Below are 26,189 nucleotides of genomic sequence, written 5' to 3'. Positions count from 1 at the left end.
AATCACGATTAAACTCTTCTCACCTTTCAAAACAGACTTTTTGGTTGAATATATAATCGAGTTTGTTTTGTTTATTTGTTTATTTATTGTTTGTATATTGTGCTTCACGGCCCTCGCAACTGCGTAAGGTCACATGAGCGCGCTGGACGCATTGAACATTTTCAGCTGGTGGGAAATTTTGAATTTTGCCCGAGACCTCTGAGATTTTTCGCCTTTGTCCGAGAAGGCTAAGTGTAGATCTTTCCTACCACAAGATCAGGGGTATGGCTGGAAGATGGCAGTGAGAAGCCAAGGGGTAGCAGTAGAAGGGCTATTTTTAAAGTTCAAAGTTCAAAAGAAATCGTCATAAGATAGTAGGACCAATAGGCTTTACTAATCTGCAAACCCGCTTTTAAGAAGCTAAAAGAACAGTTTGTCGCTGACACTTGATCAGGTGTGGATGATGGAGGAGCGGGGTGGAATTCAGGTTTTGTTCGTAGATAGTAGTGCGAAGCATTGAGAATATTGTAACAACAGAAGTTTGATGGAAAGAGAGGCAGAGGCAGACAGAGGGAAAAGATGCTGGACAAGATGACAACATGGCTTGGAGCAGCAAGAACAACTGACACCATTGCAGCAAAGCAAGGCAGGGTGAAGTGGAGGTCCATGATCGCCCACGCCAGTCGGCAAGGCACCGGATAATGATGAGTGGTGCGAAGTACTATACCTGGAATACAATCAACGAGGAGACTCCATAGTGGGCCTCCTCTCCCTCACCCATCCCCTTTAATTAGCTTGAGTTGTTGTTTTGTGGAATTTTCAAGGCTCGGTCCTACCGGAGATTGATGTTAAATTCGGAGATCCCACCTTACCTTCAGCAAGTAGCCTACGTTTATTCAGTGTTTTATTTAGGCCATTGGCCCACGTCACATCATATAAAACGCTCATTTGTTAAATAAAGAATTACCCAACGGTGTTTTGCAAGAGGCGTTAAACTAATACAAAGACAATGAAACCTTTCGGTAAGGGCAGTCATCTAAACAGAGGGCGAGCCAAGAGCCAAAAATTGAGTTTCCACCTCCTCCCGTCATAGACTCAACACTGATAGTGAGTGCCTGGTGCCAAGGCCACAAATTGAACCGGAATATATGTATGTGATCTATATACCACACAAATAATAAAGAGAGAGAGGGGGGACGGGGGGAGGAAGAGGGAGACACAGAGAGAGGCACGGAGGGAGACAAAAAGGCAGAGAGCGAGAATATGGGAGAGAGAGGTGGAGAAAGAGAATGACAGGGAGAGGGAGATACAGACAGACAGACAGACAGACAGACAGACAGACAGACAGACAGACAGACAGACAGACAGACAGACGGACGGACGGACGGACAGAGACCGAGAGAGAGAGAAATACAGAGAAAGAAAGAAATACAGAGAGAGAGAGAGAGAGAGAGAGAGAGAGAGAGAGAGAGAGAGAGAGAGAGAGAGAGAGAGAGAGAGAGAGAGAGAGAGAGAGAGAGAGAGGACTGACACCATAAAGGGAAATAACAACTAATAAACTATAGTAACTACATTTATTATATGATTACTTCTCTTGATGAGAGTTCCTTACCAGTGCAGGACACATCAGAATAATTGACGCATTCATTTTAAGTTTTATTATAATTATGCATGAAAAGTGAGAAAGAGAGAGGGGGAGAGAGAGTTGGTAAGTGTTTTACGGCGCTTGTAACTTTAAAAATTCACATGAGCGAGCGGGTCACATTAATCGTTTTTAGTTTCGTGGGATTAATTTTGAATCTTGCCCGGGTGGTGGCCGAAGCTTACTCTTTTTTTTATCGATTTCAGGACCACCAAGAGATCTTTAACTTTGACGAGCAAAACTTGCACACAGAACCATCGGAATTTTTACGCCTGTGTCTGGAAAGGCTATGCGTTAAATCTGACCTACCCTAAGATCAGGGGTGTGGCTGAAAAACAGCGCTAATGAGCTAGAAGTAGCAGCAGAAAGAGCCAGGAGCCTGGAGAAGGACAAAAAAAAGAAGGGGGGGGGGGTGCAGAAAGTGGAGATGAAAGCAGGTTACAGAACATGACTAGAGAGAAGGAAAGAGGTGGAAAGGAAAAAAAAACTCAGAGAAGAAAATGTTTCATCGCTGTCAGGTTTTGAACACCGGGACCTGTTGAACGAGAGGCGAAGACCGTGAGATTTGTTTTAGATTACGCTCAAACTTGTAGCCTATTCGTCCAATCAAACATTTCTAAGCGTACACGTGTAGCTTTATTAAATGTTTAAGACAAACGGTTAGCAATGTAGGGTGAAGCAGGTAGGGTGTCAGCATTTCATCATTGCAGATATGCGTACAGTAGTCTCAGCCAGCGACTAATGGGAGACATATATATATATATATATATATATATATATATATATATATATATATATATATATATATATATATATATATATATATATATATAGACAGTAGGCGTTGGTTTCAACTTACACCAGTCAGAGAGTGTCTTTTTTGCAACGAACGAAACAATTTATACGACTGTATACATGTACTGTACTCATTAACAGCAGTGCAGTCTCGGCATTGAGAAGAATAGGACAGACGTGCTGCTAGCGTGTCGTACGAGGCGACTAAAGGGCGAACCAGGTAGTGACTCCTGAAACAGAATCATCCTCCCTCCAGGTCGGGGGCTGAGTCACGAGGCTAACAACATCTCTCGTGAAAAGACTTGTTACAGAAACACATACAAGCAAAAACCATTATCTCAGCTTGGCTGGTCGTGGATCTTCTCCGAATGGAGAGTTTGCGGTGCGAGGCAGAGAAAGCCGAAAGGAACCTACTGGGCAGAAGCTTCCACCATCATCCAAGTCCAAGTCTCTTCGGATTGGATCATGGAACGTTAGGGCCCTTTATGAGACTGTAAAAACTGCACAGGTCCTCCAAGAGATGCACTGATACCAACTACGAATCAGCCAGACCCACTTGAACCAGTCTGGACAGAAGCAAATGAAAGAGGGGAAGCTTTTCATTTATTCAGGAAAAGACAGTGATGGACCACACAGGGAAGGAGTAAGGATAATCATATCCAAAACAGCTCAAAAGACATTTAGGGGCGGGGAAGGGCACGGTCTAAGGATCATCATACAAGTACAAGTGTATGCCCCAACCAATGATGCAGAAGTGGAGAATAAAGATGACTTTTACAACCGCCTGCAGAGTGTGATCGACAAACTTCCAGGTAAGGACATCAACATTGTCATGGGAGACCTAAATGCAAAGGTAGGTTCGGACAAACGTCACTCTGAGAAAATCAGAGAAAATCATGGGCAGACATGGATTAGGAGAGGAAAATGACAACGGAGAAAGATTCCAGAACTTCTGTACATTCAACAACTTGCTTATTTATTGGAGGAACAATCTTCCCACACACAAGAATTCATAAGGCCACTTTTTTGGTCTCCCCGGATGGAACAACTACAGAGGCATAACACTTCTGTCTATACCTGGGAAAGTCTTTAGCAGGATACTAGTGGAAAGAATCAAGCTGGCAAGAGCTCCGAGGAAATCAGGCAAGATTTTGCAAAAACCGATCATGTGGGGACCAGATCGCTACTCTGCGCATCATTGTTGAGCAATCGTTGGAATGAAATTCACCACTCATGGTCAACTTAATTAATTATGAAAAGGCATGGCGTGGGCAGAGAAACTCTGTGGAAACTCATACGGCATTATGGAATACCTGACAAAATCGTCAAGTAAGCTTGTGAAGGCCACCTATGATGGAACAAACTGTTCAGTCTTCCACGAAGGACAACTCTCTGAACCATTTCGGGTACAGACAGGAGTGCGACAAAGATGCTTGCTCTCACCTTTTCTCTTCATACTGGCAATTGACTGGGTCATGAAAGAAGCCACCAGAGGCAAGCATAATGGAATACAGTGGATCCCTTGACAGCAGCTGGATGACTTGGACTTCGCTGATGAACTTGCTCTGCTCTCTTACAGTACACATGCTCAAATGCAAGAAAAGACCAAGGACCTCAACAGCATCTCAAGGAGTGTTGGTCTACGTATACATCCAGCAAGTCGAAAGTAGTGAAACTAGGAAAAGTTTCAAGCCCTTCTGTGACAGTGGAAGACACTCCCGTGGAAGAAGTGGACTCCTTTACCTACCTTGGAAATGTCATCGATGGTAAAGGAGAAACCGAGGCAGATGTAAAAGCAAGGACCGCCAAGGCAAGGTCAGCATTCAATCAATTATCAAAAGTCTGGAAAGCAAGCAACATCTCACTGCGCACCAAGATTCAAATCTTTAACTCCAATGTCAAGTCTGTGCTCCTCTATGGCTGCAAAACTTGGAAGACAACAAAGACAGTACTGTACTCAATAATGTCCACACTTTCATCGAAAGATGTATTAGGAGTGTCCTAAGATTACTAAGAATTAAATGGCAAGACAGAATTACCTAGAATAAGAAATGAAGAGGTGTGGGAAAGGACAGGGCAAAAGGATATAGAAGTAGAAATAGGACTAAGAAAGTGGCGATGGGAGGGAAAACCTTAAGAAAGCCCAGCGGAAACATCACCAGACAGTCGCTGTAGTGGAGCCCACAAGGAGCACAAGGCAGGGGTAGACCACGGGAAACATGGAGGACATGTGTGGAAAGGGACATGAAAGAGACGAAACTCACTTGGAAGGAGCTTGAAAGAATGGCCCAGGACAGAGATAAATGGAAGGAGCTTGTATGTGGCCAATACCCTGCCAGGGGTGAGAGGCATTGATGACGATACTCATTAATAAAGCTCATTAAGCCGCACGTCATAGTAAATTTCCGTAAATTAAATAAGTAGGGGATCATTAGGCCCAATGGTAGCCCTCACTAGGCCAGAACTGTTCTAAAAGTAAAAGCTGCAGGTCGCCGACTCCCGATTTTGCTTCACTTCTCCTCTCCACAGGAGACAATTGTGAGAGAAATTTGGTCTCATTTTTCGAGATGAGCTTTTCGACACATCTGTATGAGAGTTTGGCAAAACTGTGTTGCCAATGCAAAGAAAATACGCCCAACTCCATTAAAACTCCTTTGACTTACAATGGCGATGAGAATCCCAATGGCGCAGTTGGGCTCTCAGTGATCAAAGTAGGCATACGGTTAGGAGCAAAGAAAAAAAAGATTAATTTAAGAACTGAAAGCATTTTCTTTCTTGCAACAGTTAAGTGATGAGGTGTAGAGCAATCCTGGTTGACTCATGGCAATAAGAAACAACACAATATTTATTTTTTTTTATGTTTAACACGCATTTTGCTCCAAAATGAGGGATGACCACATCAACAAAAGAATATATTGATCTAATGAAATGGCAAAACGATGAACAATAGTTCACATTGTGAACTTTTCATCAAACACATAATTTCTTAAAGGCTATGTGCATTTGAATTCGAAAAGTGAGGCGTTTTGTTGCAGTTGAGTATATAATCAAGAATATTAAAGACCTTTTGCAGTTCAGCCAGGGAATGGTAAATTGTACAATCTATCCATGAATTCCCGTTGTCCGTGTTTGTGATGTCTGTGTCCAACTACAATTAATTCTCAATATTATAATGTTGGTCTTTTTTCACTATTTATACTGAAACATTACCATTTTCATGTTCTGGTACAAGTATTTACAAATTTTCTTATGCTTCATTTGGTAGATTTCAAGCTTTGTCAATGTTTGACGAACAGACCGCCTTGAAATATGAAACTGGTCCTGGGTAAAAATTCCACTTTAGCTTTTGGACTTCCACTGTTTGAGGATTCCAGTGGCTTTGCCTCAAGACTCAAGGTGTTCGTAGGTTCTGGGTTCCGACTTTACTTTGAATGTTACAGAAGGGGTTACTGTTCCGAAATTGGTCAGAGCATGCCTAGTCAATATTTGAAAGTATTCTTACATCAAAATCAAAGTGATCTTGAGTTGTAATTGGTTTGATGTTTGTTACATTATTGTGAAATGTTTCCCATTCATATCTGGCTGATTTTCAGTTTATATACACTATACATTAATTCTAGTCATAAAATTGTGTGTAAACTTCAAGTGTTTTCCAATTAGACTTTTTCATATGTGGAATGGAAATTTTTAATGAACTGTTTTGCAGCACAAGAAGGCTATGTGAGGTCAGTTCCTATGCTGGGAGAATATTATTGATTATCTCTATCTTTAGTTTTAGTAGAGGTTTTACGGCGCTCACAACTGCATAAGGTCATATGAGCACCAGAAGATTAGAGGTATTACAGGAGAGTAACAAACATAAAAAAGAAGAAGGGGCGATGAGGACGATAGATGTTCGATAGGAAAGAAGGAGCAAACCACACCAGAGCACCAGCCAACCACCTACATCTCTCTGTCTTTAAGACATGACCTAATTACATAGTAGTGAGATATACTTCACCACAAACAAAATTGTGAATTGGAGTGTAATGACAGTCCTTGCAAACTGACACATCGCAGTCTTTTTCATTTCTGTAGAGACAAGTTTAAAGACAAAGGCATGCGCACTTGAATCAACTAATATAAACTGCTCCAATGGGGTTCTTTTGGGGGTTTAAAGTTTTACTACACTTGCAGCACGATTAGGACATGATATAAATGCCGAAGATTAAAGGTGTACAAGAGAGTAACAAACACTAAAAAGAAGGGGGAGAGATGACAATAAATGTTCGATGGGACAGAAGGAGCGAACCACACCAGAGCACCAAAACCACCCACCACCTGAATTTTAGAGCTGAACTTGTCCCACAATATATTGGCAATTTCTCCAAACTTCAGAATATCCTGACCCTCGAAAATGACATATGTCTCATCTGGCACAGTAAGGGATAAGATGGTGGTTTGTTTGATACACCAAACCCACAAAAAGAACAACAAATTGTACAACAGCAACAAAAAAATTATAAACATGAAAGAGTACACTCAAAATTCAGATTTTTATTTTTACAAAGTTGGACAATTCAGGGCCCTTCACATTACTAATACACTTATAATGTTTGTGTCCTCAAGTTATATTTCCCAAAGTTTTCTGACAAAAAGCTGTAATTATTTTCTTCTTCAAAGACTGATACCAAGATCAAAGAAATACTGTAACGTTCCTTCTTTTCTTGACAGCAGTGAAAATTTTTTTTCTCTCAAAATCAAAATGTCGTCAAAAGCAAGATGAACACCAGGAAAAGATCATATAAAACATTTTGATCACTAAAAGCTTTGCTGTTCTTTAGTATCCATTCACAAAGATCAACCACGCTTCCAAATAGCCTATACTTTCATCTTGGAAAAAAAACAAGTAAAAATAAATTCAACTACCCTTAAAACACACACACTCCATCCATTCATCATAAAACACCACCATTCTATAATACAAGATTTAAGACTATTCACACACACACACACATACACACACACACACACACCCACACACACACACACACACACACACACACACACACACACACACACACAACCATCACTCACACATTTCAATATCTGCGGTAAAAATGTCCCCATTTACTTCAACATAAACAAAATCTTGCAATGTGCCTCCGTCCTTTGTCACCTAACACTGGACTCTCTCTCCTGCCTGTCTCTGAGACTCGAACCCTCTCTGCCTCGCTCTGTCCTGCTGCGTAACATACTACCACCACTGTCCTGGCCTGTGCTGGAACTGTCCCTGATGCCAAAGATTTCGTCAATAGAGGGCGTCACTTGAACTTCAGGCCCTATAGAGGTCCAGATATAGCACAGTTTGGGCTCCGGGTTTACGGTTTTGTAGGGTGCGTCACGTGCCTTGAAGTAGTCGGAAGGGGCGTGGCAGACAAACTCCATGTACTCCATCTTCCTGGGCAGATCTTCTTCCGGACCTGTGTGACATCGAATCCAGACCGGATAATGCACTTGATTACACATGACATTATGACTAGTTTAGTTTTAGTAAGAGTTTTAAGGCACTTGCAACACAATAAGGTCATATAAGTGCCGAAGATTAGAGGTGTTACAAGAGAGTAATAAACACCAAAAAAAAAGAGGAGAGATCAGGACGATAGATGTTTGATAGGAAAGAAGGAGCAAACCACACCAGAGAACCTGCCAACCACCCACTGACATTATGACTATACTATAAGCAAAGTAAAGGAGTCAAAGAAAATAGACATCTCGCATCCTTAGAATGATTGGGTTTTAGCTCCACTTTTGGCAAGATCTGAGTTACTCATCACACATGACTGATACAGATGCCCTGCACACTGAGTCAAACGCTTGAGGCAGTTTGACCTGTATTTTTTCAGTTAACAAATAAGGTGTAAAACATTGTAACTGTAAGACTGTGAATCTCTGAATCTCATTTTCTCAAAACTATGTGTCATGGAGTAAGAACCCTGTTACTCTGAGGGTGCAACTTCCTTTCATCTTGAAGTTGTTAGGGTACTACAGTCCCCTAGCGCTGCAAACTCGGGGACTGTACAGTCCCCTAGCGACAGTCCCCTAGCGCTGCTTAGATCTACTCTGGGACTGGCGTGTAGTCCCCTAGCGTTCTGCACTGGGGGGGACTGCAAAGACAGTTTGAGATGTTTGTCAAATAAATCTTGAACGAGCATCCTTTTAGCACATTACACCCTAAGCCCAGCATTGCTGACCTTTTTCTCACAGTTACTAATATTACAAGACAAAACGCTCTGAACAAGAGAAAGCTGATTCTGATCGAGATGTCAACGTTTTTAGATTTTAGTCTATAAAAAATGTTATTTCTCAATCTTTTTCAATGACTTGAAGAATACTTTTTATTTGAAGAATCCAGGATTCTACTTTAAGTAGTAGCCTTGAATACATTAACTGATTACTGATACACATGATGTACTTAGGTCAAAATTCTCAAATTTCAAATCTTCAGTGTTCAGTTTAAAACACATTACACTGGGTAGACTAATATTACTGACCGGTTAAAAGAGCAAGCCATCTCATATTATAATTCTCTGATCGAAAGCAACAACAACATACCACCTACATAGGTCTAGCACAGACTTGCCAACCCCAACAGTTACCTTTACTAATTTTCTCACATTTTTACCCCAAATCTAAGCCATTTCTTCAGATCCCCCCCCCAAATATCTTTAGTTTTAGTAGAGGTTTTACGGCGCTCACAACTGCATAAGGTCATATGAGCACCAGAAGATTAGAGGTATTACAGGAGAGTAACAAACATAAAAAAGAAGAAGGGGCGATGAGGACGATAGATGTTCGATAGGAAAGAAGGAGCAAACCACACCAGAGCACCAGCCAACCACCTACATCTCTCTGTCTTTAAGACATGACCTAATTACATAGTAGTGAGATATACTTCACCACAAACAAAATTGTGAATTGGAGTGTAATGACAGTCCTTGCAAACTGACACATCGCAGTCTTTTTCATTTCTGTAGAGACAAGTTTAAAGACAAAGGCATGCGCACTTGAATCAACTAATATAAACTGCTCCAATGGGGTTCTTTTGGGGGTTTAAAGTTTTACTACACTTGCAGCACGATTAGGACATGATATAAATGCCGAAGATTAAAGGTGTACAAGAGAGTAACAAACACTAAAAAGAAGGGGGAGAGATGACAATAAATGTTCGATGGGACAGAAGGAGCGAACCACACCAGAGCACCAAAACCACCCACCACCTGAATTTTAGAGCTGAACTTGTCCCACAATATATTGGCAATTTCTCCAAACTTCAGAATATCCTGACCCTCGAAAATGACATATGTCTCATCTGGCACAGTAAGGGATAAGATGGTGGTTTGTTTGATACACCAAACCCACAAAAAGAACAACAAATTGTACAACAGCAACAAAAAAATTATAAACATGAAAGAGTACACTCAAAATTCAGATTTTTATTTTTACAAAGTTGGACAATTCAGGGCCCTTCACATTACTAATACACTTATAATGTTTGTGTCCTCAAGTTATATTTCCCAAAGTTTTCTGACAAAAAGCTGTAATTATTTTCTTCTTCAAAGACTGATACCAAGATCAAAGAAATACTGTAACGTTCCTTCTTTTCTTGACAGCAGTGAAAATTTTTTTTCTCTCAAAATCAAAATGTCGTCAAAAGCAAGATGAACACCAGGAAAAGATCATATAAAACATTTTGATCACTAAAAGCTTTGCTGTTCTTTAGTATCCATTCACAAAGATCAACCACGCTTCCAAATAGCCTATACTTTCATCTTGGAAAAAAAACAAGTAAAAATAAATTCAACTACCCTTAAAACACACACACTCCATCCATTCATCATAAAACACCACCATTCTATAATACAAGATTTAAGACTATTCACACACACACACACATACACACACACACACACACACACACACACACACACACACACACACACACACAACCATCACTCACACATTTCAATATCTGCGGTAAAAATGTCCCCATTTACTTCAACATAAACAAAATCTTGCAATGTGCCTCCGTCCTTTGTCACCTAACACTGGACTCTCTCTCCTGCCTGTCTCTGAGACTCGAACCCTCTCTGCCTCGCTCTGTCCTGCTGCGTAACATACTACCACCACTGTCCTGGCCTGTGCTGGAACTGTCCCTGATGCCAAAGATTTCGTCAATAGAGGGCGTCACTTGAACTTCAGGCCCTATAGAGGTCCAGATATAGCACAGTTTGGGCTCCGGGTTTACGGTTTTGTAGGGTGCGTCACGTGCCTTGAAGTAGTCGGAAGGGGCGTGGCAGACAAACTCCATGTACTCCATCTTCCTGGGCAGATCTTCTTCCGGACCTGTGTGACATCGAATCCAGACCGGATAATGCACTTGATTACACATGACATTATGACTAGTTTAGTTTTAGTAAGAGTTTTAAGGCACTTGCAACACAATAAGGTCATATAAGTGCCGAAGATTAGAGGTGTTACAAGAGAGTAATAAACACCAAAAAAAAAGAGGAGAGATCAGGACGATAGATGTTTGATAGGAAAGAAGGAGCAAACCACACCAGAGAACCTGCCAACCACCCACTGACATTATGACTATACTATAAGCAAAGTAAAGGAGTCAAAGAAAATAGACATCTCGCATCCTTAGAATGATTGGGTTTTAGCTCCACTTTTGGCAAGATCTGAGTTACTCATCACACATGACTGATACAGATGCCCTGCACACTGAGTCAAACGCTTGAGGCAGTTTGACCTGTATTTTTTCAGTTAACAAATAAGGTGTAAAACATTGTAACTGTAAGACTGTGAATCTCTGAATCTCATTTTCTCAAAACTATGTGTCATGGAGTAAGAACCCTGTTACTCTGAGGGTGCAACTTCCTTTCATCTTGAAGTTGTTAGGGTACTACAGTCCCCTAGCGCTGCAAACTCGGGGACTGTACAGTCCCCTAGCGACAGTCCCCTAGCGCTGCTTAGATCTACTCTGGGACTGGCGTGTAGTCCCCTAGCGTTCTGCACTGGGGGGGACTGCAAAGACAGTTTGAGATGTTTGTCAAATAAATCTTGAACGAGCATCCTTTTAGCACATTACACCCTAAGCCCAGCATTGCTGACCTTTTTCTCACAGTTACTAATATTACAAGACAAAACGCTCTGAACAAGAGAAAGCTGATTCTGATCGAGATGTCAACGTTTTTAGATTTTAGTCTATAAAAAATGTTATTTCTCAATCTTTTTCAATGACTTGAAGAATACTTTTTATTTGAAGAATCCAGGATTCTACTTTAAGTAGTAGCCTTGAATACATTAACTGATTACTGATACACATGATGTACTTAGGTCAAAATTCTCAAATTTCAAATCTTCAGTGTTCAGTTTAAAACACATTACACTGGGTAGACTAATATTACTGACCGGTTAAAAGAGCAAGCCATCTCATATTATAATTCTCTGATCGAAAGCAACAACAACATACCACCTACATAGGTCTAGCACAGACTTGCCAACCCCAACAGTTACCTTTACTAATTTTCTCACATTTTTACCCCAAATCTAAGCCATTTCTTCAGATCCCCCCCCCCCCCCCCCCAAATTTGTTTTTAAAGTTTTGATTAAAAAGGTGTGGAACTTTGAAAAGAGCTACCATTGCTACTACTACTACTACTAAAACTACAACAACTACTAATATCCACACTGAAATCATAGCAAAGAACTCAGATAGACATACTACCATACACTATGGGAGGTAAATGTTGATGATGGCTTGTTGACCTCGACCTAAAGGTTAAAGGTTGATTCTTTGCAGCCCCCCTAAAACTAAAACAGCTGAATATAGTCTTTCATTGTATTTTTCTTTCTCAAAGAGTTTCAGAGAAATACAGAGAGTAGTAGTAGAGAGAGAAACAAGCGAAAAGGTCTGCAAAATTCCCAAATTTGTACTACCATTTTTGTGACTGGCATTCTTCATTGCTTTCAACGTGATTTATATCAAAACTAGTAACATGGAGTTGGTACAAGGTACTGTGGTCCCCAGCTACAACAGGACTGCAAGGACCGATGTGATATCCCTGTTATAGATAGCTGAATCAGGTTATAGACAGGTATCAAGTTTACAAACACTGCTACTAATGAATAATCAATAGGATAGTATAAAATTTATGAATTACTACTAACATAGGCTACTAACTACCAATTTATACATTAGTTATTGCCCTTTCTTTTCTAATAATTTTTTTTTCTTCCCATCATCTTCCTTTTTTCTAGTATAACTAGTCTCATGAAGGTTCACGTAGAATAATTTGAAATGCACAAATAATAACTGGGTTTATAATAGCGCATTTCCATGCTCTACAGAACCAAGAGCATGCTCTGTGCACTTTACATGCAGGCCTATTACTAGATCTTTGGTAGATTTAGCACCCAGAGCCTACTTCTTATTTAATCATTTATTCTTGTTACAAGTCTGACTACCCCATGGGGAGACAATATGAGGATGAAGTGCCTGACCAACATCACGATAAGTTACTGACTCGATTTCCATCAACATTAAAGTGTATCCAGCTTTCCCCCCTCCATCCCCTGCACTCATGGTATGACACATCATAAAATGTGTACACAATCAACTTATAAAGCCTATTGTGGGTCATGCAGGGCACTTCATTATGTTGGATGTTGTTTTGCTTTATTTGTCTTCTTCTGCTATGGTTTATTTGCTGGAGGATTTTGTTGATGGTTGGACTTCAGAATGTTTAAATCCCATTTTCTAGGTGAAGTTCAGTTTTAATCAATAATCAATTTGACGCTCATGCATTTGAATTTCTTTTTAGTTTCGAATTCATAGTATGCCCCCTTTCTCAAGAACCACAAGGCTTTGATGTAGGACACAGGTTTCCTACTGATGTGTTTTTCAATAAAAAGTACACACAAACTTACAATTCAAATACATAAAACTATAGATCTCAATAAAGAAAAAAATGGACCTTTGTTGTTATGTATATCCATGCAAATATAGCAGAATAACGCTAAAGGAAAAAAATGCTCATTTAACCCAAAATCAGTGACTTCGCTGACCTGCCTAGCCAGTGAAGACAACCTTTTAAAATACACATCATCAACAACATCAGAAATATTTTAAAATATTTCTTTGTGAATCAACCCCTGGATATTCTTTGAGTGATGTAAATTGTGCAAGTTTATCTTTCTTCACAAATAAGCAAATCTCAATTAAACAACCCAAATGTTTAAACAGACACTGGCCCACTGATATACAAAGAAAGAAGAAAAAACCGTACTGACCTAGAATGTAAGTGTTGGGGTCAAATCTGTTTGGAGGTGATCTCACAGTAGGGAGCAGCCAGGTAATGACAGCACTCTTCTCGTTGTATTGGTCCGAGAGGAAGCCACGAAGTTGAGCATAAAAGACTCCACCGTCATGGTCCACCAGGGACACCACATCCCCTACTTGGTAGTACTGGTCCTGACAACAAAGAAGATACCATATTGAACACAAGATACATATTTGTCAAAATTATATTAGGTTTATTCTGTACAGCGTGAGTGATAATGATGAGTATTTCAGTTCAAGAGAACAATTTAAAAAATCCAGTTTCTCCTGCTAAAAAAGAAATCTTAGGAATCAAACTACAAGTTCACAACCACAGATGAACACTTAAACCATGGAAATGGGAACATTTTTGGAAGAAGTACTTTTTGTCATTAAAAAAACAAAAAAACTTAAAAATTAGTTTACCTCACACAAAAAATTAACAAGACACCATGGAAGCCTCATCATTCTTCAATAATTTCAAACAACTCCATGCGCTGAACCATTGTAAACCAGCCCTTACACCACAAAATGTAACAAAACATCACTGTAAAAGTTCATACCTTGTGGAATACGCTTTCACCAGTAACGACTGTGGCAACTGCAGCTGGTGCCTTCAACGGGGCCTGAGAAAAGTGAATGAAAACATAATCATATAATTATATCAAAACATACACTCTGATTTTCAAATACCAAACTTCATTCTCTTTGTTCAATTCTAATCTAAAATTGCATCTAAAGAATTTTAGCATCTTGAGAGATCCCTAGTAATATATTAGTCATGTTGAATGGATAGAGCATCATGTGGTGGACAAATCAGTCCTACAAAAAGCCCCAAAAAATAATAAAATTTTAACCCTTGAATTTGAGTACACTAGTGGTGAGTAAAATTGGTCTAAATGCCCAGCAACCGGTATACCAGTAAGAGAGACCCTGGTTTTATCACATAGCCTATAATGGGAATTTCATTGAGACAGCACCTACTGGGCTGATCTGGGCATACAAAGGTGGAATTCTGGCGATAAAGTACAGGTAGGTCACTCTTGTGCATGGAAAGTTTCAAGTCATAATGATCATTATATTTTCCAGTTTTTGGAATAAATATAAGCATTCAAACTTAGTATGTCAAAATATAGGTGAATCTCTCAGTCAGTAGCTCAGGCAGAGAGGGGCACGGTGCCTCAGGGGCTCAAGGTTTAAAAACAAAAAGGGTTAAAAGTTGTCCTCTATTCCCAAGTCTCAAGCCATAAATTAATGCCATGCCGGTTAGAATGAACTTTGGTGAACCCAACACTGAACGAAGCCGGAACTACTTTTGAGCCTCACTGTGCAATGGTCCGCTCTAGATCTAATGTTGTTATTGTTTTGATTTTATGTGGGTTTTCTTTTAGGAAGAGGCTAGCCGTACTTAATGACGGCTAGACTGGCAGTCTAGCCGTACTTATTCTAAATATGATGACTAGACTGACCTTTTTTTTTTTAAATAGGCCTTCTGAATTGTAAATATAAATTTTAGTGTGCAGTACCTAAAGTATTTGTATTTAAGACGAAACCAGGTGCCTTAATGACAGTGCATGTATTTTAAACCTCCTGTTTTCTAATGTTAATAGGGCCTAAGATAAGGACGGCTAGCTGTACTTAATATTGATGGCTGAATTGTAAATGAAATTTTTAGTTTGCAATGCCTAAAGTATTTGTATTTCAGACAAAACCAAAAGGTGCCTTACTGACTTGCATGTATTTGAACCTGAATAATTACTAGATCTAGATCTACTGAGACCTCTGTACTTAACAGGCTTGAGTCGATAGGGCCAAACCTAGATCTAAGTACGGCTAGACTGGCAGTCTAGCCGTACTTAAGTACGGCTAGACTCTCAGTCTAGCCATACTTAAGTACGGCTAGCCACTTCGTTTTTTTTATTGTATGTTATGGGGGGAGATTAAGAGAGAGGGATGTCCCAATGAAGCAAACCCCCTGAAATCCCCCACTGTTGTTATATATATGGCTAGTGTGCAATAATACATGTAAACAAGATGGGTCCACCAAAGTTCAATCCAGCCGCCATGCCTTTTGACCTTTTTGTCACAAGAACTCTCAAAATCCACTGCTGGATGGCAGTTACAATTCTAAGATTACTCTTGATTACTCACATTTTTCTTGAAGATTATTCTTCTCCCTTTTCCTTTAGTTGAAAGGCTCTTGTTTGAAGGCTGGATGGTCTTTTTAGCTGGTTTGATTCTTGTGCTTTTCCTAAGAACGGGTCCTCCATTTCCACCAGCACCTGATGCAGGAAGTCCATTTTTATGGCCTCCATTCCCATTCCCACCAGCACCAATGTCCTTTGCTGCTGCTGCATTAAGGTTCACGCCATTCAACTGTTTTAAACCACACGAGTTGCAAAGAACTTCTCCTTGCGAACCTTTTCTCCATATCGGAGAAGATGTAATTTTACAAGAAGTACACACTGGCTTCACACCAAACGGCATCTGGGCAGAACTGAATACAACCCAAATACGACAAGGGACTCTATAACTGTTACGAGAGAAGTTGTTCTGTAGAAACCATTCTGGAAACAAAACATGTACAAGAAAACCTACGGCTGTGGAACGATCTCAAACTTACTGCTCTGCCTTGGCCTAGGCCCTTCTAAGCTTGGATGACTGACTACAAGAGGCCTATCTAGCAGTAGCTGGCCTCTAAGAAATCAGGACATCACGCAAGGGAAGATAACTGGGATAACATGGACTATCAATTATTGTTGGACTGGACAAATTTATGAACAATATTAATATCTAGATCTATAAACATTTTTGATTCTTCAAAAATTATTCATCTGATTGCATTAAAAGTGTGTTCTGAAAATGTGAGGATGGTCTTTGATAATATTAGAAGACGCACTCTTTCAAACAGATTAATAGCATAGAGATCTAATATTTGTTTTGTTTAATCGATTGTGTTTTTACAACTTTAAAGCTGGCTCTAAATTTAGAAAGTTAAATGGCGGAATGACAACAATACAAACCCTTTTGTTTTTAATTCGCTATTTTATCCGTCATGAGAAAAAGAAGCTCCAAATCGTCAAATTATTGCCCATAAGTCCAGTGAGCAGGCGTCTGCCCAGGATGGATGATCCTGAAGTAACATTACAAGAACAGATGTTTCATAATGCTGTCCGAGAGCACATTGTGAGTGCTGAAACTTGTTATTTACACGGCCAATTTACACTAAAAAATAAATAAATTTATAGACCTTTTATAAAAAGACAGTAGATTTAGATCTAGATCTAGATTCTAGATCTAGATTCTGTTCTTTTCGGTCAACCAAACTGTCGAAAAATTTATAAATACTCTCTACCAATAAATAATAATGTTGACAAAGGTAAGCAGAGGAAGACTTTCTTTTTTGGGCAGTGGCTATTTTTACGGCGAGCAGTAACGGCACGGTAAAGATAGCCTCCCGCGCTATTTTTACGGCGGTCACAAACTGATGACGTAGAACACGTTTTTCAGTCTTATAAATTCCGTCTTGGCTTGTAGGCCTCCTAGTAGGCCTTATTTGTTATTTTATCTTTTACTAAACGAAGTGGCTAGCCGTACTTAGATCTAGGTTTGGCCCAATCGACTCAAGCCTGTTAAGTACACAGGTCTCATTAGATCTAGATCTAGATCTAGTAATTATTCAAGTTCAAATACATGCAAGTCAGTAAGGCACCTTTTGGTTTTGACTGAAATACAAATACTTTAGGCATTGCAAACTAAAAAATTCATTTACAATTCAGCCATCAATATTAAGTACGGCTAGCCTGACAGTCTAGCCGTCCTTAAGTACGGCTAGCCTGGCTGTCTACCCGTACTTAAGTACGGCTAGACAAGAAGTCTAGCCATACTTAAGTACGGCTAGACTGCCAGTCTAGCCGTACTTGTATTAACATTAGAAAACAGGAGGTTTAAAATACATGCACTGTCATTAAGGCACATGGTTTTGTCTCAAATACAAATACTTAAATAGGTACTGCACACTAAAAATGTATATTTACAATTCAGTAAGCCTATTTTTTGTAAATGGTCAGTCTAGCCATCATATTAAGAATAAGTACGGCTAGCCTCTTCCTTTACTAAATGATTTAAATTATTAAGGCCACCTCTATTCTCACCCCGGGTGAGAATAGCGCAGGCGAGTCTTTTGGCTATTCTCACCCGGTAGGCGTTCACCGTTATAGTATAGCCTCGGCCAACCAGTTAAGCGTTCACCCTGAACCACAGAATTCTACACTCTGTCTTAGAGCTATGATCTCTATCTTATAAAATGTTCTATTACTACTGTTAGTGTTAGCCTAAAAGCGTGCAATTTTGTCTGTGGGCAGTGGAGAGAGAGAAAGAGAGAGAGAGAGAGGAGTAGCGCAAGAACTTCCGGGCAAAACAAAATGGCGACCCGCGTAGTTCGGCTCGATTCGGAGAGTTAAACAGCCGTAGCATCTTTGTAGACGACCAAATTAATTTACTTTTGTGTTTTAACATCATTTTTAAACTTTGTTTTGGTCAATTTGATCGTCCGCACCGATAGACAGTATTCAGAAAGAGAGAGAGAGAGGGGGGGGGGGGGGGGAGTAGATCTTGCGAGAACTTCCGGGCAAAATAAAATGGCGACCCGCGTAGTTCGGCTTGATTCGAAAAGTGAAATAGCCATCATCTTTGAAGACGATCAAATTAGCTTATTTTTGTGCTATAACGTAATTTTTTCTTGGCTTTTATCAATTTGATCATCCACACCGATAGAAAGTCAAAATGAGGAAAAACAGGTCTTGTTTCACACCGGGTGAGAATAGCCTACGGTGGCAAGTCTCACCCGGGGTGAGAGGTAGATCGTATTTCTATTCTCACCCCGGGTGAGAATAGCCACTTCCTAAAATTAAACTAATGTAACATACTTTGAGCTGGTTAAAACCGAGAGTAAGGCATTATAATTAAATGCCCTCTATTATTAGTATTATCGTAATTATAGACTTTATTCTGGACTTAAACAATTCAATGTTTTTATGTCCTTTACTTGGACCTTGTTTTTGTGGGATTCTTTCAAATAATAAAATAGATCGCATTTTTTAAGTTTTTGTGTTTTGTTTTCTGATGTGCTCATATTATTACTGTCCATTTTACGGGGAACAGCTCACCCCAAGGGTGATTCTTTTTCTGATTCATATTTGGGAAAAAAAATTATACAGGCATAAGAAATAATGAAGAAAGTAAATTTTGATAAGTCCGAAAATATGAAATTTGCCATGGAATGGAAACAGCACCAACATGCAAAACAAACAATAATTTTAAAAAAACGAAGGCTTCTTACTCTCTAACAAAATTGCATGAAAATTGGTGGAATGGTAAATACAGATGCTATGGTCAATCGTACTGAGCAAAATTTTGATATTTGAATGTAAAAAATATATATATATATATGTTCCTGTACCCTGAAATTGCATCACAATAATTAATAAATTAATCATTGTGAACAACAACAAAATGTTACGCCTCTATCAAAAATCTGCTCAGTGCAAAGGAAGGAGGAACATTTTAAAGGCATTCCAAAGGCGAAAAGTGTTAACTCCAAAATGGCCGCTCTTCTTGTGGGTGTGGTACATGTAGTGATGTCGGTGAATGAGATGATGATGCTGGCAGTGGCAGTGATGATGGTAATGATAATGACGAGGATGTGATGGTGGGGGTGATGATAAAGAGAGGGTAAATGATGATGGTGGGGAGAAGAAGGAAGAGGTGGTAGTGGAGGAAGGGAGAAGGAAGATGAAGAAGAGGAGAATGATGGTGAAGAGGAGGAAATGGAAAACCTATGGGGCTGTTCAAATATAATCTTATACACACTTTTGGGGACTTTTTTAAAGCACAAAACCCAAATACCACTTTTCTCACATTTGCCTCCAACCCCCACCCACACCAATTTAATATTAGTACTTTTTCCGATCTTCAACTTCCATTATAATTTTAAAGATATACCTGTACTAGATCTATACGTAACGTGGCTTTTTTTACCAGCTTGTAAAAAAAATATATCATATTCAGTTAATACAATTTAATCAAACCATATGAACTAGAAAGAACGCATATATGTGGAAGACATTGGGACTCTTGTCAATCCAATAGGTAAGTGCCTCACAAATAAAAGACACCAAGACATTAAAACATCAACAAAACAGTTGCAAAGTTACAAAGAAACATTAAGAAATTAGATATCCATGTCCAGAATTTTCATCATAATTTCAAAATTATTTGTACCCCCCCCCCCCCCCACCTCTCCAAAAAAAACCCAACAAAACAAAAAACAACAGGGATCTGCAGTGATCATGCAGATCTGGGTCTTGTTACTGGCATTTATCCACTTTTTCTTTTACCTTTTCTTCCCAGTCATGAGAAAAACGTTCATCTCACAGAAGTGTCATATTTGGTTAACCTCCCCACCCAATCTTACTCTTTTCTTACAGAAGCCAAAGACACCCTTTCCCCTCTGTGGTGTAAGTTTATATTTTTAACGGCCCCTATAGGCCTAGATCTAATACATTGAGGCATGTCGCGTACATGAGAGGCGGAGTAGGGTCGCTTTTTTGAGGATTGCCTTAAAAATAGCCTGGGACTCACCGAGCCTTAAAAATAGCCACTGCGTTCTTTTTGTCACTCCATTTTTGTGACTGTTTCGCTCAAATCTTCATTATAACGAAGTGGCTAGCCAGTGGCTAGCCGTAAACTGGCAATCTAGCCGTACTTAGATCTAGGTTTGGCCCTATCGACTCAAACCTGTTGAGTACACAGGTCTCATTAGATCTAGATTGTAGATCTAGAGAGAGGTCTAGTAATTATTCAGGTTTAAAATACATGCAAGTCGGTAAGGCACCTTTTCGTTTTGTCTGAAATACAAATATACTTCAGGCATTGCAAACTAAGTATTTCATTTGGCCACCTCTATCCTTTTGACTATTCTCACCCGGTGTGCGTTCACCACTATAGCCTAGATCTAGGCCAACCAATTTTGCGTTCACCCTGAACCTCAGAATTCTACTTTGTGATAACAGAAAAATTGTAGAATTTTGTGCCGTGAACAAACGTTCCATTACTACTGTTAGCTTAAAACTAAAAGCGTGCAATTTTGTATGTGGGCACTGGAGAGAGAGAGAGAGAGAGAGAGGAGTTGCGCGAGAACTTTCGGGCAAAACAAAATGGCGACCCGCGCAGTTCGGCTCGATTCGAAAAGTGAAATAGCCGTAGCATCTTTGTAGACGACCAAATTAATTTACTTTTGTGTTTTAACATCTTTTTAAAATTTTGTTTTGGTCAATTTGATTGTCCACACCGATAGACAGTATTCAGAAAGAGACAGAGAGAGAGAAGAGGGGAGGAGTAGATCTTGCGAGAACTTCCGGGCAAAACAAAATGGCGACCCGCGTAGTTCGGCTCGATTCGAAAAGTGAAATAGCCATATCATCTTTGTACACAAATCAAATTAGCTTACTTTTGTGCTATAACGTAATTTTTTCTTTGCTTTTATCCATTTGATCATCCACACTGATAGAAAGTACTCTCAAATTAGGAAAAACAGGTCTTGTTTCACACCGGGTGAGAATAGCCTACGGTGGCAAGTCTCACCCGGGGTGAGAGGTCGATCATATTTTTATTCTCACCCCGGGTGAGAATAGCCACTTCCATTTCATTTACAATTCAGCCATCAATAATAAGTATGGCTAGCCTGATTGTCTAGCCGTCCTTTAAAAGTACTGCTAGCCTAGCCGTCTAGCCGTACTTATATCTTAGGCCAGAAAACAAGTCTCATTTAATAGTAATTATTCAGGTTTAAAATACATGCTCTGTCTTTAAGGCACCTGGTTTCATCTCAAATACAAATTACTTTAGGTACTGCAAACTAAAAATGTATTTACAATTCAGTATTATTAGGCCTATTTTTTTTGTTTTGGTCAGTCTAGCCGTCATATTAAAAATAAGTACAGCTAGCCCAGCTGTCTAGCCGTCATTAAGTACGGCTAGCCTCTTCCATCTTATAATGTCATTGATTGATCATCTCGCCGTTGGAGTCATCTTGACTTGATGTGTGACGTCTAATCTACATAGTGACTGTAGTCTGTGTCTGTCTTGTAGCTGGATGCCGAGTGTTGCCTGCTTTGCTTTTGTCCTGAGGCTGAGGACTGAAATGCTGTTGTTTCATCTTCGAAATCTTTCTCTCTTATGCATGATCTTGTTGATCTAAGTACCCTGCTGAGTGTAATAACTTAGTATAATTAGCAGTGGCCATGAGCGTATACTGATTAGATCTAACTAGATCTAGCCTTAAATTAGGAGTCAACTAAGTGTGGCATGGTGATGTTGATGAAAATATAGACAAGACTGGAAGGGGTTTTTATTATAAATCTGAATGTTATATTCTTTTTTTGGGGGGGTGGGGGGGGGGGATGGCCTCTCGCCTTTAGGTTAGGACCGTTAGGCCTATGCTCTTTTAAAACAGAATTCTGTGCTCATTTTCAGAGAATCGGAGGAGGTTTTACTCACCAACAGGGTTTTATGTAAATCACTTTTTCTTACTCAGGATATAGGCCTACAGGAATAGTTAGTCAATGACGTTAAAGTAAAGGAATTTTGGGTTCATGTCTTGTCTTAATGGAAAGCAAAACTTTCATTTCAGATGAACCCAGAAAATTTTTAATCTTATTCATTTTTAAATTCAAGTCTTCATCCCTTTCCTCACTATTTTCATCTCTGCTGTATTGTTCTACGTAATGCGATCGTCATATATCAGCCTCTTTTTTCTAGATTGTGAAACAGTTCCACTGTTCTCTCTCTCTGCTGTGATTCTCCTACCCTTCTTGCAGGCAACTACACTACTGTTCTGATCTAGATGCCATTGTTGTGTACACAGATATCGTCAACCTAAAGAAAGTTTTTTAATTTGTCCCTTAGATCAAAGTCAAGTAACACGCAATCAACACCTGTGTCTGTCGACTAACACCAAACTGGTTGTAACTGTGCACATCAATAAAATTAGGCAAAACACAGATCTTTACAGGAATACATTGTAATGAGGAAAATAACAAGAAGTACCTATAAATGCTGACATTGCTCTTCAATGGTTTTGAGATGTCCCAATGAACGTTGAGTGTGTCTTTCCTGGTAATACATACTTACAAAACAGAGAACAGGTTTAGAGGTTTGGAAGAGAATCTAGGGGTGTTGAGTGTAGAAATTCATATTTGAGGGGAATTTAAGTGTTATTGTGAAATAGATCAAACAGGACAACTGTATTCTAGTTTAACTGAAAATATCATTAATGGGGGGGGGGGGGGGGGTTGGCCTCAATTAAGGTTTTCAAAGGTTCTTCTTCAGTTTAGATCTTCAGACAGTGTAGAAGATCTGGAACTCAGGAACTTGGATTCAGTTCAGGTGAAGCTTGGATACCAGATTTTCAGGCCGGGGGGAGGGGAGTTATGGGTGTAACTAGCTAAGGGGGGGGGGGTCTCAACAACTTTTACTTCCATTGAAAACTCATTGTTGTGGATTTTCCTAAAAAACATAGATCAAAAGTACAAAAAATGTAAATTTGCAGTTTCCAAGGGCACCCAAGCTTTGTAATTCAAGAAAATTTGGCAGCTATTTTTTTTTCGTTGACACCAGATTGCCCCCACCTCCTTCTCAGACAAAAGCACACGATTCCACCGTATCGTGACATGCGTGCATACGTATTATATATAGAGAGAGAGAGCAGAGAGAGATATATATATATATATATATTATATATATATATATATATATATATATATATATATATATATATATATATATATATATATATATATATATGTATATATATTTTTATATATATATATATATATAGAGAGAGAGAGAGAGAGAGGGAGAGTATATATATACCCCAAATCCTGGTTTACGGTTGACCCCACCCATCCCAGCACTTCATGTTAATATTTTGTCTTTCAGGTTTTGCTTTACAAACTGTGCAGTCTGTTCAACTTGCTACGCCTGTTTGCCTTTTTCTAAAAACCCATTTTGCTGGACGAAATAGACTATAGAGTGACACTTTAACTTTAATCTTTCACAGATTTCGTCCCTGCTGTTTATACTTCTGTACTTAATCTCCTATGTGACGTTGTCTCAGTTCCGAAAGCAAGCTAGCAATGAGGATATGTATGCAGGTATGTAAGACTGTTTCTGTTGTGTATTTTTATACTTATTGTATATGATGCATCTTGTGTGCATAATTGTCAAGTACCAGATCTAAGACAGACATCAGCTTTTGGCAACAGCTATATGGCCAGCTCAGGACTTATTATGGACAGGTCACTTAAGAGACACTCGTGAATTTAAAAATTAGTTTTCTACTTTACTTTCAGCTACATCTTTTCATATTGCATTGGTCACTGTGTGTTCCAGGGTGAAACTTTAATTCTACCTTGTGCAATATTTTTATTCTCACTGGGTCTGACTTGTGAAACTGTCGTTGAAGCCTTTTTTTGAGTCTGGAATTTTTATTTATTTATTTTTTTTTAAGTAAGTGTTTTACGGCGCTCGCAACTGCATGAGGTCATATGAGCGCGCCGGATGCCTTAACATTTTTCAGTAGGTAGGAAATTTTGAATTTTGCCCGGGTGGCAGCTGAAACCTACTCTTATTGATTTTAGACCACCAAGGGATCTTTAACGTGCACAACTTGCACACAGGCCCTCTGAAATTTTTCACCCTTGTCCGAGAAAGCTAGTTATAGATCTTTCCTACCAGAAGATCAGGGGTGTGGCTGAAAGACAGCTGTAAGAAGGAGCCAAGGAGTAGCAGTAGAAAGGCTGCAGAAAGAGTCAGGAGCCCAGAGGAGGGGGAAAAGGAGGTGATGGGGTCTGGAAATTTGTTTTAAAAACTTTTGATTGGTTTTGAAGAAGATGATATTATTTGAATGCAGTTTTTTATAAATGAATGTTACTGCCGTTGTAATGTGAATGTGCAATGAATGATTTAAGTTTGGCTTCTTTGGTTGGATTTTACAGTTTTCTATTTTACTTTTGTCTTTATTTAGAATGAAACTTATATTTACCCTGTTTTTATTTGAACGTGCAGTCAATGCTTTTTAATTTTGTAAAGCTCTTTTGGCCTGAATTTACCGAAAAGAGTGGTTGAAGTTTTGTTATTGATTTTGACATTGTAAGGTAAGAGTGTTGTGCTGGTCTGCTCAGAGTATAAATTCTGTTGAGATGTTAATCTGAGAAATTATGTGTTGTAGGAAACAGTGTAGTAAACTACGTTATACTTTGTGGGATCCTAGAATATCTATTTTCTTTTTACAAATGCTTTTTCAGTGGATGTTTAGTGTGAATGGCGTTAAGGTGTGTACCAAATTACTTGGTCACCGATTTTGATCCCCTCTCTACTTGTTCATTGATCAAAGCTAGTTTCATTGTTCTCCTCTGGGACACCTTTGTGTCTTTCACGTAATTCAGACAATTCTTAGATATAGTTAAAATTCTCATTGTGAAAGTCATGTAGTCATGTAGAAAAATGGTATGCTTGCTGGTTTCATGTTTTGTCACAGAATGATTCAGAGAGGGTAAAGATGTTTTTATTAGGCATCACAAGTCATTTTGTGTGAATGACAAGGCTTAAAGTGAGACTTTATTTTGTCCATAGGTGAAGAGGATGCGAATGTGTACAGATTCTCGTAAGTATACAGATAGTCTGTCTTGGGTTTCATACTCAAGTACTGGGTTCGTTATAATTTTTATGACATCATGCTGATAAGACAAAAGAATCAGGGGAAAGTCATTCAAGAGTTGAGGTTCTTGTCGCTCATTCCAAAGTGCTGAGTTCGGATTTGAGTATGTGCAGGCATCGTTGGTTGTCCCCTCTTCTTTTTTTTTTTTCGCCCCCTATCTCAGGATAGCTAAGATAATATACCTTTTGGACGAGGAATAACAACTTTGAGATCTTGGATGTATGTTGCATGCATTACAAATCCTCTGGCCTGGCAGATGAAAGTCAATGGGTATTGCACTCATAGTTTTGAAAAGGTGTTGGACTAGATGATATCAAACATGAGATGAAGTAGAAATTAAAAGGTTGTTATGAGCGCTAGACAAGTATTTGATGTAAATGATAAATAGGTTGTAACCATTATTGTCACTAGGACTGTCACTGTGTGTCCCCAGACTGTGGATGTGCACTGCCACGCTGTCAGTGTCAGTGGGTGCGGCACTGCTGCTCCCCATCTCTATTGTCAGTAACGAGGTGGTCCTGCTCTACCCTGACAGCTATTACATAAAGTGGTTGGACTCCTCACTAATACAGGGTGAGTACACCTGAGTGTGTGACACTGTACACTTTTTTTTTTCTTTTTTTTTGGGG

The 26,189-nt window shown here is 39.3% G+C and overlaps 2 protein-coding genes across 2 annotated transcripts in view; one reads left to right on the top strand and one right to left on the bottom strand.

The window, feature by feature from the left end:
• Positions 1-9,873: 9,873 nt before the first annotated feature.
• Positions 9,874-16,505, bottom strand: LOC101864032 (GATA zinc finger domain-containing protein 1). Its single transcript, XM_005111060.3, has 4 exons — positions 15,933-16,505; positions 14,345-14,407; positions 13,754-13,934; positions 9,874-10,801 (listed from the first exon to the last, which is right to left on the bottom strand). Exons 1-4 carry the CDS (start codon positions 16,266-16,268, stop codon positions 10,494-10,496), a joined length of 888 nt encoding a protein of 295 aa, XP_005111117.1. The 5' UTR covers positions 16,269-16,505; the 3' UTR covers positions 9,874-10,493.
• Positions 16,506-16,658: 153 nt separating this feature from the next.
• Positions 16,659-26,189, top strand: part of LOC101864490 (protein LMBR1L) — a 29,669-nt gene continuing 20,138 nt past the window's right edge. Inside the window, exons 1-4 of the mRNA XM_035973093.1 lie at positions 16,659-16,967; positions 23,902-23,995; positions 25,476-25,506; positions 25,994-26,133. Coding sequence (XP_035828986.1) covers positions 16,788-16,967; positions 23,902-23,995; positions 25,476-25,506; positions 25,994-26,133 — 445 coding nt within the window. The 5' untranslated portion in view covers positions 16,659-16,787. The remainder of the gene's footprint in view (positions 16,968-23,901; positions 23,996-25,475; positions 25,507-25,993; positions 26,134-26,189) is intronic.

The sequence above is a fragment of the Aplysia californica genome, unplaced genomic scaffold (assembly GCF_000002075.1).
Source record: "Aplysia californica isolate F4 #8 unplaced genomic scaffold, AplCal3.0 scaffold00993, whole genome shotgun sequence".
In the NCBI taxonomy this organism is placed as follows: domain Eukaryota; kingdom Metazoa; phylum Mollusca; class Gastropoda; order Aplysiida; family Aplysiidae; genus Aplysia; species Aplysia californica.
The sequence above is the reverse complement of the archived record's forward strand: the minus strand, read 5'-3'. Positions and strand labels throughout refer to the sequence as shown.

Excerpts from the sequence above, each read along its gene's own strand:
- LOC101864032 (XM_005111060.3), bottom strand. The coding sequence starts at position 16,268 with ATGCCGTTTGGTGTGAAGCCAGTGTGTACTTCTTGTAAAATTACATCT. Across the intron at positions 14,408-15,932 it reads GAATAATCTTCAAGAAAAAT|GCCCCGTTGAAGGCACCAGC; the intron begins GTGAGTAATCAA and ends CACTTTTCTCAG. Across the intron at positions 10,802-13,753 it reads CCCCAACACTTACATTCTAG|GTCCGGAAGAAGATCTGCCC; the intron begins GTCAGTACGGTT and ends GATGTCACACAG.